General features: G+C 39.8%; 1 protein-coding gene across 2 annotated transcripts in view; it reads right to left on the bottom strand.

Annotated features, from left to right (window-relative positions):
* Window positions 1-15,618, bottom strand: part of DOT1L (DOT1 like histone lysine methyltransferase) — a 94,479-nt gene that overhangs the window by 48,817 nt on the left and 30,044 nt on the right. For both annotated transcript variants that reach the window (XM_070943944.1, XM_070943935.1), the window contains exons 4-7: window positions 13,534-13,597; window positions 10,722-10,950; window positions 8,570-8,664; window positions 3,902-3,964 (exon numbers count right to left, since the gene is read on the bottom strand). In XM_070943944.1, coding sequence (XP_070800045.1) covers window positions 3,902-3,964; window positions 8,570-8,664; window positions 10,722-10,950; window positions 13,534-13,597 — 451 coding nt within the window. The remainder of the gene's footprint in view (window positions 1-3,901; window positions 3,965-8,569; window positions 8,665-10,721; window positions 10,951-13,533; window positions 13,598-15,618) is intronic.

The following is a 15,618-nucleotide window of genomic DNA, read 5'->3' as shown; positions in this document are numbered from 1 at the left end:
AAGGAAGACTTAAACAGCCCACCAACTGCAATCACCAATCAGCTTTCAGAATTAAAATGTACTTTGGAGAGGAAATATAATTCTATATTTGAGATACAGCACATGGTGTCAATAGCTTGTACAATTTACCATTACCTAAAAAAGGTATTGAGAATCTGAGCACAGATATGGGGCCTAGACATAAGGATAATAGTAGGTTGTGCCTTATGTGCTGTGCGAACCAAACTGTTGTGAGAACAGTCACACAAGAGAAAAGATTTGGCACATCAACATTTTAATCATGGTCAACAATATATGCCAAAACAGAGATAACCAAACTTTTAACTAAAGGATCAAGGCCAGTTACTGCTACTAATTTCAAAATCAGGAAGAGTTGGATAGTTTTCTGATTACGGATAATCCCCGATTTATGACCAGAATTAAGGCCAGAATTACAGTTGCGTGTTATGGCTTTCATTAAGTGCTTACCACCCAACTGCACCTGATTTTATGATCCTTTTTGCAGCAGTCATTAAGTGAACACCTTGGTTGTTAAATGAACATGGTTTTCCCCAATGGACGTTTTTGTCAGAAACTAGAAGTAAAGATCGGAATTTGCCCCCCCCCCCCAAAAAAATGCCAAAAATCATGATCACCTGACTATGGGATGCAGCAAATTGGCTACAAATGCAAGCCAGTTGCCAAGTGCCCAAAATGTAATCATGTAACCATGGTGTGTGTGTGTGTGTGTGTGTGTGTGTGTGTGTGTGTGTGTGTGTGTGTAAAATGGGTCATAAGTGACATACAGAGGTCCCTCCTAACTTTAAACAACTGCTAAATGACCAGTCACTTAGCAGTCATTAAGTGAGGACTACTTGTAACAAATTTTATTAAAAGATTCTACCAGACTTTACAGCCATAGATTAACATGTGTCTCCTTCAGCAATACTGTTTGGTTAAACATTCCCTGTTTCAGCAAGCTTTTTCCAATTCAGCAGGACTATTCTAAATGTAGCAAAACTTTTTGATTCAGGTTTCTATACATACGCCAATGCCAGGCCTATCTACCAAAGACTAGGGGAATTATATTTATGGCAACTAAAGACCAGAATCCAGCCAAAGAGCCAGCTGGGATCCCAAGTAGGAACACTAAAATGACATATGACTAGAGGGCCAATCACATTACGAAACCAGTCCCTTTCCAAAAAGACTGCTTTTCTGGAGTTTAGAGCTCAAAAATAAATCTGAGAAAATAAATCTACCCACAGCAAATGCATCACACCCTCACAGTAGGAAGAACCAGGGCCTGGCTGGCTGCCTGTGTATATAATACCACACACACACACACACACAGTTTCATTCCAACAGCCACTGTTTAATACACTTGGCTCCCAAAGAATTGTTCTGCCTGGAAAAGCACACACAGCTATTTTTAAAATAATAATAAAAAAAAGGAACACTGCTAAACATGGCTCTGTTTCAAAACCACAGGAGGGACTGGAGGGTTTTTCAAATATTTGAGCGGGCTGAAGTTCCCGCTGAAAAATGGGCGGTAAATATATTCATCCAGAAACAAGTAAATATTCCGCTGGCTCTTTTTTTTTTGGTGGCAAAAGAGTAGATCTGTTAAACAGTTCTTGCGCAGGGTAGATGAGCAGGGAGAAGGCTATGATGTTGCTATTAACTGGGGGAAAATAAGTGAGAAACAAAAAGAAAGAGGATGGAGATTGGGATTTTAATTGTTTTTATTTTCAAAAGAGTCTTATTTGCTGCCTGGAGTCACTTGGAGAGGTAGGTGGGGAAGGAAGGAAGGAAGGAAGGAAGGAAGGAAGGAAGGAAGGAAGGAAGGAAGGAAGGAAGGAGGGAGGGAGGGAGGGAGGGAGGGAAGGAAGGAAAGAGATGGGGAAATAAAATTCCTGGGGAACGGGATTTTCACTGTTTGAATTACTTCTGGTTCAAAACATTCTATTATATTGAGATGGATGGATCGACAAACACACAGAGACAGACAAGCATTTGCTTCTGGGAAATTGTGTAGGCTGCACTACGTTGTAAGCTAAGTGGGAAGATATATAAGATGAATAAATTACACAAATGAATACGTATTCTTCATGGCGTGTCTCATTTACCTTCTATCAGTGAACGATGTTGGTTTCTGCTTTTCTAATTTAATCTGAATTCTAATTTTGGGCAATTCTCTTCTTAACCCAGATAAAGGGATTTAATAATTCACTTGACTTATCTTTCTATGTCTATATGATTTCTAAGAGAATTGGTGGCACATAATCTCACTTGATTTTTTTCCTGACAGACTCATTTACTTTTTTCATTATTTTTCACTCAACAAGAAACCAAAAAAGTAGGAGTAGACATAATGGCCTGTTGATATTCAACATAGCTAAGCAAATTTTTCCCCCAGCCTTGGAGTCAGCTGCCTTGAGCATTAATAGGTCAATTTTTGAATTAGCATGATGTATAAGCAATGGCTTGTTCAACACTTTAAAATTCCTGGCTAACGATTGTACAAAGAGACATTAAATCAGATCATCTCCCTAATCCGAGCATTTTAAGGAAAAATTATAACCTACCAGTGAATCATACATTTTCTTACAAGCTGTGCCATCTTATTAAGTCCATCTCTATTTCTAGGTCCCTTATTAATAACTTGGAACATAACTTATTAGGAAAATTCAGCCTTCCATCCTTTCTGAGGTAGGTAAAATGAGGACCCAGATTATGGGGGCAATAAACTGACTTTGTATAAATATACAAAAGTATGAAGGCTATTGCTTAACGCATTGTAAGCCGCCCTGAGTCTCCGGAGAAGGGCGGCATATAAATCAAATTTAAAAAAAAAAATTGAGAGGGAAAAATGACACATGGAAAGCATTCAGGGGAGGGAGTAATGACATCCCTAAGACAAAGATTCTAGAAACAGCCATTCAAATCTAAATGGTTTCATATCAATACACCCCTAGGTACCTGCTTGGTTTGCCAAGTGTGGTGATACTCTCCTGTTATCATCTTACATGAATTACAATGAGTTTTGAGTCTTAAACTCAAAGCACAAGAAGAAATTCCCAGATAGTATATCAATGCTAAACTCTAAATCATCTGTCTAAAACAGTGTTTCTCAACCTCGGTAATTTCAAGATGTGTAGACTTCCAGAATTCTAGAATCTGGGAGTTGAAGTCCACACATCTTAAAGTTGTAAAATTTGAGAAACACTGGTCTAAATTGTAAAGGAAGTAGTTCTCTTTTATTACATATTCAAAGGCAAAATTTACACATGTCATAACGATACTATATCCTCTAAGCTCTTGGCTCAATAACCATATTGGTACATCATTTCCTGGTCTGTGGTGAAGACATTTTTTCAGGGTGAGAACTGCATTTGGGTTTTGATGGACAAGACATAAACCTCAAGTCAAAACTTAGAACAGTCCAGACAAAAAAGAAACGTAACTTGACTTTAATTAAAGAGCGCACAAGTTTATTTATTTATTTATTTGTTTGTTTAAATTTCTATACCGCCCTTCTCCAATATAGGACTCAGGGCGGTGAACAGCCAAAGTAAAAACAAGACATACAAAATCTAAAAACTGTTTAAAATAATTAAATATTTTGGCCGTAATTAAAACAATTCCAATTTAAAATCAGTTTAAAATTTAACTTTAACTTTAAAAGTTGCCTGAACTTGCAAATGATTAATTCATATTCTGCTTTATTAAACTTTTCTTCATCACCAAAATTAACAGAGTTCCTTTGACTTCTCAGACCAACTTTAATTTTAATCTGTAACTAGCTTCAAAGGTAATTCTCAGAAACTCCTACACTAAAATGAAAAGTCATTATCCACATTAGGGTTACGGAAAGGTTTGCTTGGTTTTAAGAGGAACTTTGTGGTTTAGTTTCACTCACTGTGTAATCTGCATGTTTCTTCCCATACCATTTCATCCACTTTCTGAATTCTTTGTCCATCGTCTAGAAAAAGTAGAAGAAAGGAAAAGAAAGAAAAATTGATTATTATTATAAAAGAAAAAGAAAATCCAGAGATTATGTTTCCGCAAATAGAAGAAAATGGCAACTATGAGAGTGTCTAATGAGAGACTTCTACCATACACAAATTTGCACTGCCATTAGCATAACATTTTAGGATGTGGAAGGTAGCTGAATTTAATCTTATCTTTATAGAAGCATGGTGAAATTAGCAGCAAGACCCTTTGAACAGCTTTTGGGTTTACCACTTGAGAAATTTAACACTTGTAGTGTCTTTCACAAGGTAGCAACCTACTTGGCACAAGGAAACTTACTGGTAGTCCTTGATTTACAACTATTTGTTTAGCAACTGTAGGAAGTTAGCACCCACCCTCTCCTAGGAAAATGAAATATTCTAGGAAATATTAAAAAGGCAGAATATTACATTTCTCTGGATGAGAAATGGAGAAACATGTTTTTAGGCAGGAAACAGACTCACTCTTAATAGCCCCCAGCAGATGTCCACACTTAAGAGATAAAAGAGGTAGCTAGGTCTATTCGTAAGTAAATGCCCTCACCCAAGATCCAACAAAGGTAGGATTAGCCCTCCACCCATCTAGCAACAGAACTCATCACATGGCACCTGGGGAGATTGCATCATCCAGCAAGACTCAAGCAAGCTTGGGACTCAGGACAGCCTACAGAGTTGCCCCTGCATGGCCCCATGGGAGTCTGACAACCAATCAGAATACAAGCTCAAATTCAAAGCCCAACAGAGGGCATAAAACCAAGGCACTCTCAGCATCTCAGCCCTTTTTCTGTTCAGGTACTCAAGCCATGTGATTCTGCTCAAGAACTCAAGCCAAGTGTTCCTGTTCATCAATAAACCTTCTTTCCAAGTAACTTCCATGAATCCAGTGTCTTTTTCCCCACTTGGAACTGAACCCAGAAGGATATTTCTTCCAACACAACTATCTGAAGTTATGTTGCCACTGAAGAAAGTATGACCAGCCCTCATGCTTACAACCATTGCTGTACCCCCCAGTCCTGTGATTAAAATTCAGGCGCTTTGCAATCAGCATATATTTACAATGGCTTCAGGATCCCAGAGTCATGTGATCACCATCTGCAACCTTCCCAGCCAGTGCCTGACAAGCAAAGTTAATGGGGGGGGAGCCAGATTCACTTAACGACTGTGTAAGAACTGCAGTGATTTACTTAACATGTCTATAGCAAAAAAAAAAGTTGTAAAATCAGGTCTAACTCACTGAAAAACTGCTTTGTTTAGCAGTTTGGTCCCAATTCTGATCCCAACTGTGGTCATGAATTCAGAACTACCTGTACAGATTTCAACCCAGATTCCTCCATTTGACAGAATTTCAGAAAATCCTCCTGTGAGAGCTATTTGCCAAGGAGCATAGATGGCCGTGGGTTAGAGAAATATGTTCTAGTCTCATATGGGAACTAAAATCAATGGCAAAGGACAAGCTTCCAAGAAATTAAAATGCCTGGCATCTAGGGGTTAAAAGGAAGAAAAAAGAATAATGGATATTCACGCAACTTTATCCAAAAGTCCCTGACCACCCAACTCAATACAGCACAACCAACACAAAACCTAAAAAGAATTACACTGCCATACATCAAGAATATCTCAGAAACCACCAACAAACTCCTACAACCACATGGAATCAGCGTAGCACACAAACCAACTAAAGCCCTTCAAAACATCCTAAGCAGACCCAAAGACCCAACAACCCCAGAAGAAAAAACAGGAGTCATCTACAACATACTGGTTGGGCCAGGAGGGGCGAGTTCCCCTCGTGGATATGTGCCCACCAGGCTTCCGTGTATTCCATTAGCCGGGAGCTCAGGGCAGGGGCAGGGGGTGGCGGTTATTATAAAGGAAGGTCTGGATCCGAGGGAGACCACTGTACCACAGATAGCCAGATGTGAGTCCCTTTTTGTGAAGTGGGGTCGTGGGGTGCAGATGGGCCTGTTGATCACGTATCTGGCTCCCTGCCACGTGGCAACGGCCCTGCCTGAGCTGCTCAACGTCATAGCCGGGGTGGCGGTTGATACCCCCAGGCTTTTGGTCATGGGGGATTTTAACCTGCCATCCATTGGTGAAACGTCTGAGGTGGCCCGGGAGTTCATGGCTTCCATGACGGCCATGGACCTGACTCAGTTAATTCATGGCCCCACTCACATAGGCGGGCACACTCTGGACTTAGTTTTCATCTCTGGTCAGTGGTCGAGTGGCCTTGATATAGGGGATATAGTCATCGAACCCTTGTCATGGTCTGACCACTCACTCCTTCGACTAGACTTTCTTACCGCTACACCCCGCCACAGGGAGGCGGAACCGACTAGGTGGTTCCGCCCCAGGCGCCTGATGGATCCTGATAGGTTCCAGATGGAGCTTGGGCCAATTCCTGAGACTCTGGCTCATGACTCGGCTGAGGACTTGGTGGCTGCCTGGGTCAGTGCGGCCGCCGGGGCCTTGGACCGCGTCGTGCCTTTGTGGCCTCTGACCCGGCACTGAACTCATCTAGCTCCTTGGTTCTCCGAGGAGCTGAGGGAGATGAAGCGCCAGAAAAGACGCCTGGAGAGCGGTTGGAGGACCAGCCGTTCCGAATCTGACCGAACACTGGTGAGGTATCATATTAAGACCTACCTAGTGGCGATAAAAGCTGTTTTATCTCGGCTGTTCACCGCCCTGAGTCCTGCTGGAGAATGGCGGTATAAAAATCAAATCAAATCAAATCAAATCAAATCAAATCAAATCAAATCAAATCAAATCAAATCAAATAAATAAATAAATAAATAAATAAATAAATACATACATACATACATACACACATACATACATACACACATACATACATACAATGCAAGGACTGCAACAACCACTATGTAGGACAAATAGGCAGAAAACTGACAGAATGCATCCACAAACACCAACTGGTAGCAGTCTAAAGACATGATGAAATTTTTTTAAAATCTACTTTACTTAAAATCTACTTATAATCACAGTTTCAATTGGGAAAATGTGACCATCCCTGACTGGGACAAGTCTAAAAAATGCCAGAGAATTTCTAGAAGCCTGGCACTCTGACAAATCAGCCATCAATAGACACATGGACATTAGCAACATCTATAGATTATGCAAAAGGGACTATCACTCAGCCCAAAAAGGAACAAAAAGATCCAAGCACCTCTCCACCAGCAATCAGAACCCAGATTAGCATAGATTAACTCCAAGGTTAACATCAGACCAACAATCAAGTAAACAATACCCCCATCGAGAAACTGCCAAAGAAGCCAACACCAGCAAACAATCCAACCAAAGAATCTCTAAGAACCACTCCCACCAAACTGACAGGGCAATCCACTAAAATATAAACTGACAGCAAACTCCTTTCTAGCACTGATGATGTTACCTAGTTTGGGTAATGAAAGGTCTGCAAGAAAACAAGCAAGCTCAGAGACTTGACTCAGAAAAAAAAAAGAGTATTAGGGGAAAAAGGCAAATAAAACTACGCACTGATTTCTATACTGTTCAAAGGCAGCCCCATATATAGCCCTTGGCGCTACAGAGCCAAATTTGGAATTATTATTATTTTTTTAATTGTTCATATTTCTATGCTGCCCACTCTCCAAGGACTCTGGGCGGCTTACAACAATCGACAGTATACTAAATAGCATATTGCCCCCAACAATCTGGGTCCTCATTTTACCCACCTCGGAAGGATGGAAGGCTGAGTCAACCTTGAGCCGGTGAGATTTGATCCACTGATCTGCTGAACTAGCAATCAGCTGAAGTAGCTGCAGTACAGCACTCTAACCACTGCGCCATCTCGGCTCTTCCAGTGATTGGTAGTGATTGCAGCCTTCCCTGTAATAGAAATTATCCCTGAATTGTATATTCTACCCACCCACCTCCTAGGAAATTGTTCTGAGAAGCAGCATCCCCTCTTCCAGTCACGACTCTGCTGAAGCCCAGCCTGCCAATGCCTTCTGGTGCCCACATGCCACCTCCTTTTACTATGTGTTAGTTAGAAAAGAATCCTTTTAATATAGTCCCTTACAAAATCTAAAACTACTGGTATGGTTTAATTCAGAGGACAAGCACTTATGGGGAAAACAAAAAACAAAAACATCAGTCAACAATAAGGTAGATTGGGCAGCTCCTTCACAAGGAAGGTTTCCACCTTCTGCAAGGGCAGTTCTGACATGCTTCAGAGTAGGCTGCAGTTTTAGAAGCCAGAAAGATTCTGAATAACTTTAGGATCCATATATAGTTTTTTCCTTTCTCTTTCCTCTTGGGAACACTATTTATTAACAGTCACCACAGGCTGTAAAACTGAGCATTTAAGCCAGTGTTTTTCAACCTCAGTGGACTTCACCTCCCAGAATTCTCCAACCGGCATGCTGACTCAGATATTCTGGGAATTGAAATCCGCACGCCTTAAAAGTTGCTGAAGCTGAGAAACACTAATCTAAGCACTGGATGTTGAAGAAGGTGGTTTTAAAAAATGGATGGTATATATATAATCACTCTGGCCAGATTTCTAAAATATATTACAATTTTAACCCAAGGCACTATGTTACCTCAGCGTATTTGGCCGGAATATCAGCTTTCTCCACACCATAGTGATGCTTGCAGTTTGTTGCTGCAGCCACCTGGAGCACAACTTGACCCACACCTAAAAGAAGACAACAGAGTACTACAGTTAGGAGGACTGCCACAATGTCGCATAAGAAGCTAAATTTGGAGTAAGAAGTTTACGTAAGAACTGCAAGTATATGAGTGAACTTCTAAACTATTATTTTGTAGATCAGAAAGTAGAGTACCCTTGCACAGCCAGTATTTGGTTCACGAAGTCCAAGATTTTTCTTAATGCTACACGTTAGAAATGCAGATTAACATGTAGAACTAGGTTTAAATGCCAAAACCAACATTTGATCTGAGCTTAAAGGAAAGGTGGTTACTAGCAGAGCTGACATAAGACCAGAGTGAAACATTTCAGGCTATATATGTCAGATAGAAGTCTGGCTGTCAGATTCTCAGTCCACTGAAGTTTCCAGAGCTGTTTTCAAAACAGCACTGCAATAGTCCAGATACTTAAAGCCAAGTCTGTTTTCAGAAATGGATGGACAGATTTGTGTGCACTTAATGCCACCGATATTTCAGAATTAGAGTTCAACAGATGTTGCCTTTTTCTCCAAGCCATGGTTTATTTAGTTTACAATCCCATATTATCAGCTCAAAGTTGTTCCAAATACAACTTTGCTTTCCTTTTTTTTTAAAAAAAACCAAAACAAAAAAAACAATCACCAACTGGGGGAGGGGGAGAGAAAGACAAGAAAGCACTTGTAGCTCTTTTTTCATGACAAAACAGCAGGAAACTGAGTGACTTTGAGTCAGTTTCTCTCTCTCCCTCCCTCTTAGCCAACCTCACAGGGTTGTTGTGGGGAAAATAGGAGGAGGAAGATGTGTTGGATATGTTTACCTCCTTGAGTTATATGTAAAAATATTAAAGGCAGGATACAAATAAATAAATAAACTATAATGATGATAATAACAATAATAAACAGCAAGGCATGACATTGTTGCTAATTCTCTTGCCTACCCAGAAGCAATAGGGAAATACATTAGTCAAATATATATTAAGATTTCATGTTATCATGACATAATAGCTGGAAAAATAAGAATCTGCACAGCAGAATCAACAGGGAGTTCTGAAAACTTTAACTCTCCTCTGCCTCTTAATTAATTACCTAGCTGCATGAGAAGGAATCATTCATCCAAAAAACTATTCTAGATGAGCCCAACGACGTCAGATTGTATAGTAGATTTTCCCCCCCATATTGGTTGCAACATTCCTCTCAGTTTCACTGTGGGTTTGCCTTATGGCACAGGGAACTGCTCTTCAACAAAGGAAGGTTCAGCCCCTCCCTAGATACCCACAACAGCCAACCACTGACTTTTTTTCCTGGGCGAATTGACAGTGACAGGGTCATAGAAATGCTATTAGCTGCATTAACTAAAGTTCCTGCTTCTCCAACTACTAGATTCTATATAAGTGAATTTTATGCTCTCGGTTTAGCCAAAACGGGCAACACTATTTTAAAATTTGCAATTACAAGAAATATTAAATTTAGGTCTTTTTTCGAATCAAACAAATGAACCCAAGCACTTCTTGGAAGCATAGGAGCCTACAAGAAGAATATAGCGTTGGAGCCACCTAGAGATTTAAAGAGTAGTACTAGATGTTAAGGCAAAAATAAATGCACATGACTAAAACTACACATGCTGGAGACATAATATCACAACTGTTGGCTGGCCAGAGCTTGATGTCACAGGCTTTTATTTTTATTTCCATCCCCACCCCACTCCTACACTCTCTAGTTACCGCCCTCATTTTGTGGGCAACCTAGTTGGACACTGATGATGTCAATTGCCACAATTATGATCTATTTCCATCATGTCAAAATTGGAAAACCACTATGGTTTCCAATTCCAGTCACCAAGCTTTGCATTACAGTAAATTGTATTTCCAACTTGGTACTGTCTACTAGAAGTCAGGACTGCAGCTTACCAAGACATGAAGAAAGTCAATGTCAAAGAACATCATTTGCCAGTAAACAAAACACGAATTTCAAGCTATGGATTGGTTATTCACAAAACATATAACAATTCTGCTTGAACTATCGTATTTTGAGTCGAGTCAGAAGAGAGAACTGGGTAGTGAGCACTCACCACTGCCTAAGTCTACAAAGAGGTCATCTTCAGTCATTTTTATTTCATCTATCATCTGGGCCACCAAGTCAAAAGAAGTCTCTCCATACACTTCTGGGGAAAAGGGTTCATAGTTGTTGAGTTTTTCTGGGTCCGTCACTGAGTGGTTATATACTTGCTGTAGGATATGGCGCAGAAGCCCATTGGAAGGGCGGGTATTCAGTTTCATGGGCTGGGTGGTTCCTTTCCACTGAAGAATGAAACAAGAAACCTATTTAACTCAATCACAATTTGATCCTTATTGCAAAAACATCTTTCAAAGCGCAAAACTCCCCTCAACGCTTGTTCATAAGCACCAAGAACATTATTCGAGTAAGAAAAAGTAGGCTGGAAAAGTTAAAGTGACCGAGTAAATCCTTCACTCTGTGGCAAACACCTGCCATGTTACTAGACTTACCATATAAGCATTAACCCTAGTATAGTCAACTTACCTCTAACCCACTTTAATTAAGCATGTATGCTACCAAAATTCTAATGAAGTGTGCTGTTGGTAGTAATGGACATCATATACATCATGGTCTGTGCTTTCTAAACAGTAGACAAACTATGGTTTGCAGCTCTTCCCCCCCCCCCCCCCCACCTTTGCTCAGCATTCCTGAGCTGAGCAACATTCTATGTTGGCCAACAAGTTGCTTTTGAAAAGCATATAAACAAAGCTTGAAAGCAACAGGCTTTCTTTGTCATGCATGCCCCTAGCTACTGATGTTCAAAGACAGGCTGTGTCTAAAATATCCTTTCCCTACAATCATTATGGCTAATTGTCACTGACCAATCTTTCCTCCTCTATGCAGTAGACATATAAGTTATGAGGCTACTATATCTCCCATTTGTCTGGTGTCTCAAATCAGCTTGACAGGCTTGGCTTTTGTTCTAACTTGTTCTTTTGTTCTAACTAAAAAGAGCCTTGGTGGCGCAGCAGACTAAAGTGCTTTTAAGTAACACCAGCTGCCTGCAATTACTGCAAGTTCAAATCTCACCAGGCTCAAGGTTGACTCAGCCTTCCATCCTTTCGAGGTAGGTAAAATGAGGACCCGGATTGTGGGGGTAATAAACTGACTTTGTATAAAAAAGAACACGCTTGGGGGGGACGAAAGCCCTACTAAGCGGGTATATACAAAAGTATGAAGGCTATTGCTTAACGCATTGTAAGCCACCCTGAGTCTCCAGAGAAGGGCGGCATATAAATCAAACCAATAAATAAATAAATAAATAACTTTATCAAATTGTAGGCAAAAACTATAAGGCAAAAAAAGCCTTCTGGATTATCATTTTGCTCCTGGGGAGACACAAGTTCAGATCCCCACACCACTTTGAAATTCAACAGTCATTCTGGTTCTCAATTTAAGGTGTTTCACAATGGTTTTTTTAAGGCAAAATGGGGAAAGGGTGGAAGAAAAGAGATTAACCAAGTATTACACCCTGAGGTCCTCTACAGCAGGGGTCTCCAACCTTGGCAACTTTAAGGCTTGTGGACTTCAACTCCCAGAATTTCTCAGCAAGCTTTGCTGGCTGAGGAATTCTGGGAGTTGAAGTCCACAAACCTTAAAGTTGCCAAGGTTGGAGACCCCTGCTCTACAGGAAAGGAAATATAAATTTATAAATAAATGTTGGATTTATCTGTTTATTCAGTTGTTTTACTTACCACAATTAATATTTCTAATTGATTAGTATTAATATTTGATGTTATTATACCTTGTATCATTTTATTGTAATTTATGCAAAAGCGGTACACGTATGCTGAAATTAAAAATTAAGATATTCCAATATTAAAATATAAAATATAGCTTTGCTTTTCTGCCTCATTATTCACTATTAATGAATAGTTATTCACTATTACTATTAATTAAATTTCTTTGCCACGTTAGTCCCAATGACTCTGGGTGGCTCATCTAAAAGCGGTGGTGGTCCAGTGGCTAGGATGCAATACTGCAGGGCTAACTCACTGCACACTCTAGGAGTTCACTTCTGACTGGCTCGAGATTGACTCAGCCTTTCATCCTTCTGAGGTCGGTAAAATGAGGACGCCGGTTGTTGGGGGCAATATGCTGACTCTGTAAACCGCTTAGAGAGGGCTGTAAAGCACTGTGAAGCGGTATATAAGTCTAAGTGCCTTTGCTGTAATTGATCATAAATTGTGAGTTGTAAAGTGACTGGATCCAATTTTATGTCTTTTTTTGTGGCAGTTGTTAAACAAGATCAGTGGTCATTAAGCAAACACATTGTTCATTATGGGCTTTTCTTTCCAGAAATTGGGAATGTTGGTTTTCAGGGGGAAAAAATCATAAATCATTGTCATAAATCACATAAGTGATTGGAAAAGGCGAAAGTCAAAACCATAGCTTTTTGAGGGAGTCTATCATAACTTTAAACAGTCACTAAGCAACCAAATCATTTTAATTCAAAGGCTACCTGTGTGCATAGATGTTTCTTTTCATACGTTTTTGAAGGCAGAACAATCAAGAATACTACTGCTGAAAACAGTATGCTGGAATTGAGAAGGAGTCCGGCAAGACCTCTTATGTCTGATGGTGAGAGATAGGTAAAGACTGAAATCTCCTTATTCACTCCCCACATACAACAATTTGGGGATTGATTTGGCTGCTAGTTAGCTATTGATTGATTGATTGATCCTAAATCAGACAATTACTGGTTAGTGAGCCACTTTTAAAATCTTACATCTATAGTGAATCAGCAAAGTGATCTGTACTGCTTGATGGCCTTGAAACCAATTGCCTAAACAAGATGCAAAAACAAAATAGCAAGGAACACATACCAACTGATGAATGCTGTCAATAGCTCGGTTGTATTTGTCACAAAGTCTTTGCATGCTTTCAAAGCTAAAATAATGAGACAGAAAGACAAGAGTAAATTAGGCAAATACATATTCCCAGTAGCCACAAGTAAATCAACTGAAATATTTGTCTAGAAAAAAACTTTTAATAAAAATACTCTTGTGACATAGTCCTATATATTCAGAAATTAGTTCTACTAAGTTCACACGGACTCAATCATACATAAAAGGATAGGAACTTTAGCGCTGCAAATAAAATAACATTTTCATATGAAACCTACCCTGTTTCCCTCAAAATAAGACATCCCCTGATAATAAGCCCAATCGGGCTTTTGAGCGCATGGCAATAAGGCCAAGCGCTTATTTCAGGGTTCAAAAAAATATAAAACAGGGTCTTATTTTCAGGGAAACAGTATGTTTTATTGAAACATTTAAAACAATTAAGATAGCACAATTCATTAACTTTTACATTGCTTAACATGTCAGCATTAAAATGCATGGACACGGGTACACCCTTATTGGTGTTAATAATTCTGATTTTTTTCAGAAGCAGCATTTCAAAATAATTCAGTGCCGAAGTTCTCCTACGGGACAATTGACTGTCTGAGTAAATGATACTCATTTTCCATAATTTGCAGACTAGCTGAAGAGTATGCAAATTATAATCCCAGGAACACCCGGAAGGCACCAGATTAGAGAATGCTGCTGTAGGCATATAAGATTCATCATATGAGCTGGTTGGACTAATGGTTTCCCCCCCCCCCCCCCAAACCAGGCAACCTAACTGAGGATGAAAGAATCAAAGAATCATCTCAGGTCATGAGGATAGAGGGGAAGGAAAGAAGGGAGGGACATGGCAGTCACATGTCCACTGCATAATCAGATTTCAAGCTTCAGTGCAGAGAGCTGTGCAGCTACGCCAAAACAACAGGAGAGCATATTGGAGCATGTCAGCAATAAACCTGCCTTTGTACCCGAACAGTCACCAATGTTGTTGCCTAATCCCAAGGGTGTGTGGTCAATTTCCAATTTATCTCTTGTTGTGTTTGTATTTTCAAAAGGTATCCCAGGATACCTCAGTGGCATTCACAGTAGCACATTCCCTCTATTTGGAAAAAGACCAATGGCTTATCTAACCCATGCAATGAGAATGCAGAAGTACCTTTTTTTTTCCCTAGAGGAATATGCCCACGGTTTCCATAAACATTACAATCCATATGTTTGGAACGGGCACATCAGCCAGCTGGAAAACCTCTTTGCCTCTGAAGCTGCTAACTACTTCTGTAGTTGCTACTTGCAGTTACTTGTGCAAATCTGTCCTTCAGTGCGATATGCTGTTTGAAGTGTGAGAGATCAGGAACCGGGGAAGACAGTTTCAAATGCAAAGGAGAGGCCATGTTCTAACTGAAGCACAGCCAGAGAAGATCACAGAATTTTAATAAAAGAACAAAGTATATCTGGTAAGCGTGCCTACCTACACATTAATTAACAGCCGCACCTTTCAAAGTGTAAGGTACAGAGGGAAAGCACAAAGGAAAAAAAAAAATCCCAGATGAAAAGTTTACCAGATTAATTGACTCATGATATTCACAAACAGTTAAACTGGTAATGAACAGCAATCTTGTTTGCCAAGAATATCCACTGTGTTGTGCAATTATTGACAAACGCGGTAGCATTAACCAATATCCTAAAGGCATAGTAGTACCAGTTTCTAGGTTAAAATATTGAAGCATTAAGTACTGGAGATTTAATCCATGAAGAGAATTTGTCAAATTATGTTTTCTTCTCTTGGGGAAAAACAAACAAACAAGGCTCATGAATTAAAATGGAGTGACATAGACTTTACTCTGAAACTATACTCCCATGTGTGCTGCAAAGGCTTATAGAGTCCTGCCAGTTAATATTTAACACAGGTCCTTGATTAGGCTGAAGATGACATGCAGGATTTAGTATTTGTTTTGTCATTTCGCAAGGGAAGAATAGCATGCAAACAACTCAGTTTCTCCACAAAAAAATGAAAATAAACAACCTCCACCCCATTCCAGAATTTATTAAGGTCAATGCTCA

Source organism: Pituophis catenifer, unplaced genomic scaffold (genome assembly GCF_029215685.1).
Source record: "Pituophis catenifer annectens isolate HBS135680 unplaced genomic scaffold, rPitCat1.0.hap2 SCAF_1, whole genome shotgun sequence".
NCBI lineage: Eukaryota > Metazoa > Chordata > Lepidosauria > Squamata > Colubridae > Pituophis > Pituophis catenifer.
The sequence above is the reverse complement of the archived record's forward strand: the minus strand, read 5'-3'. Positions and strand labels throughout refer to the sequence as shown.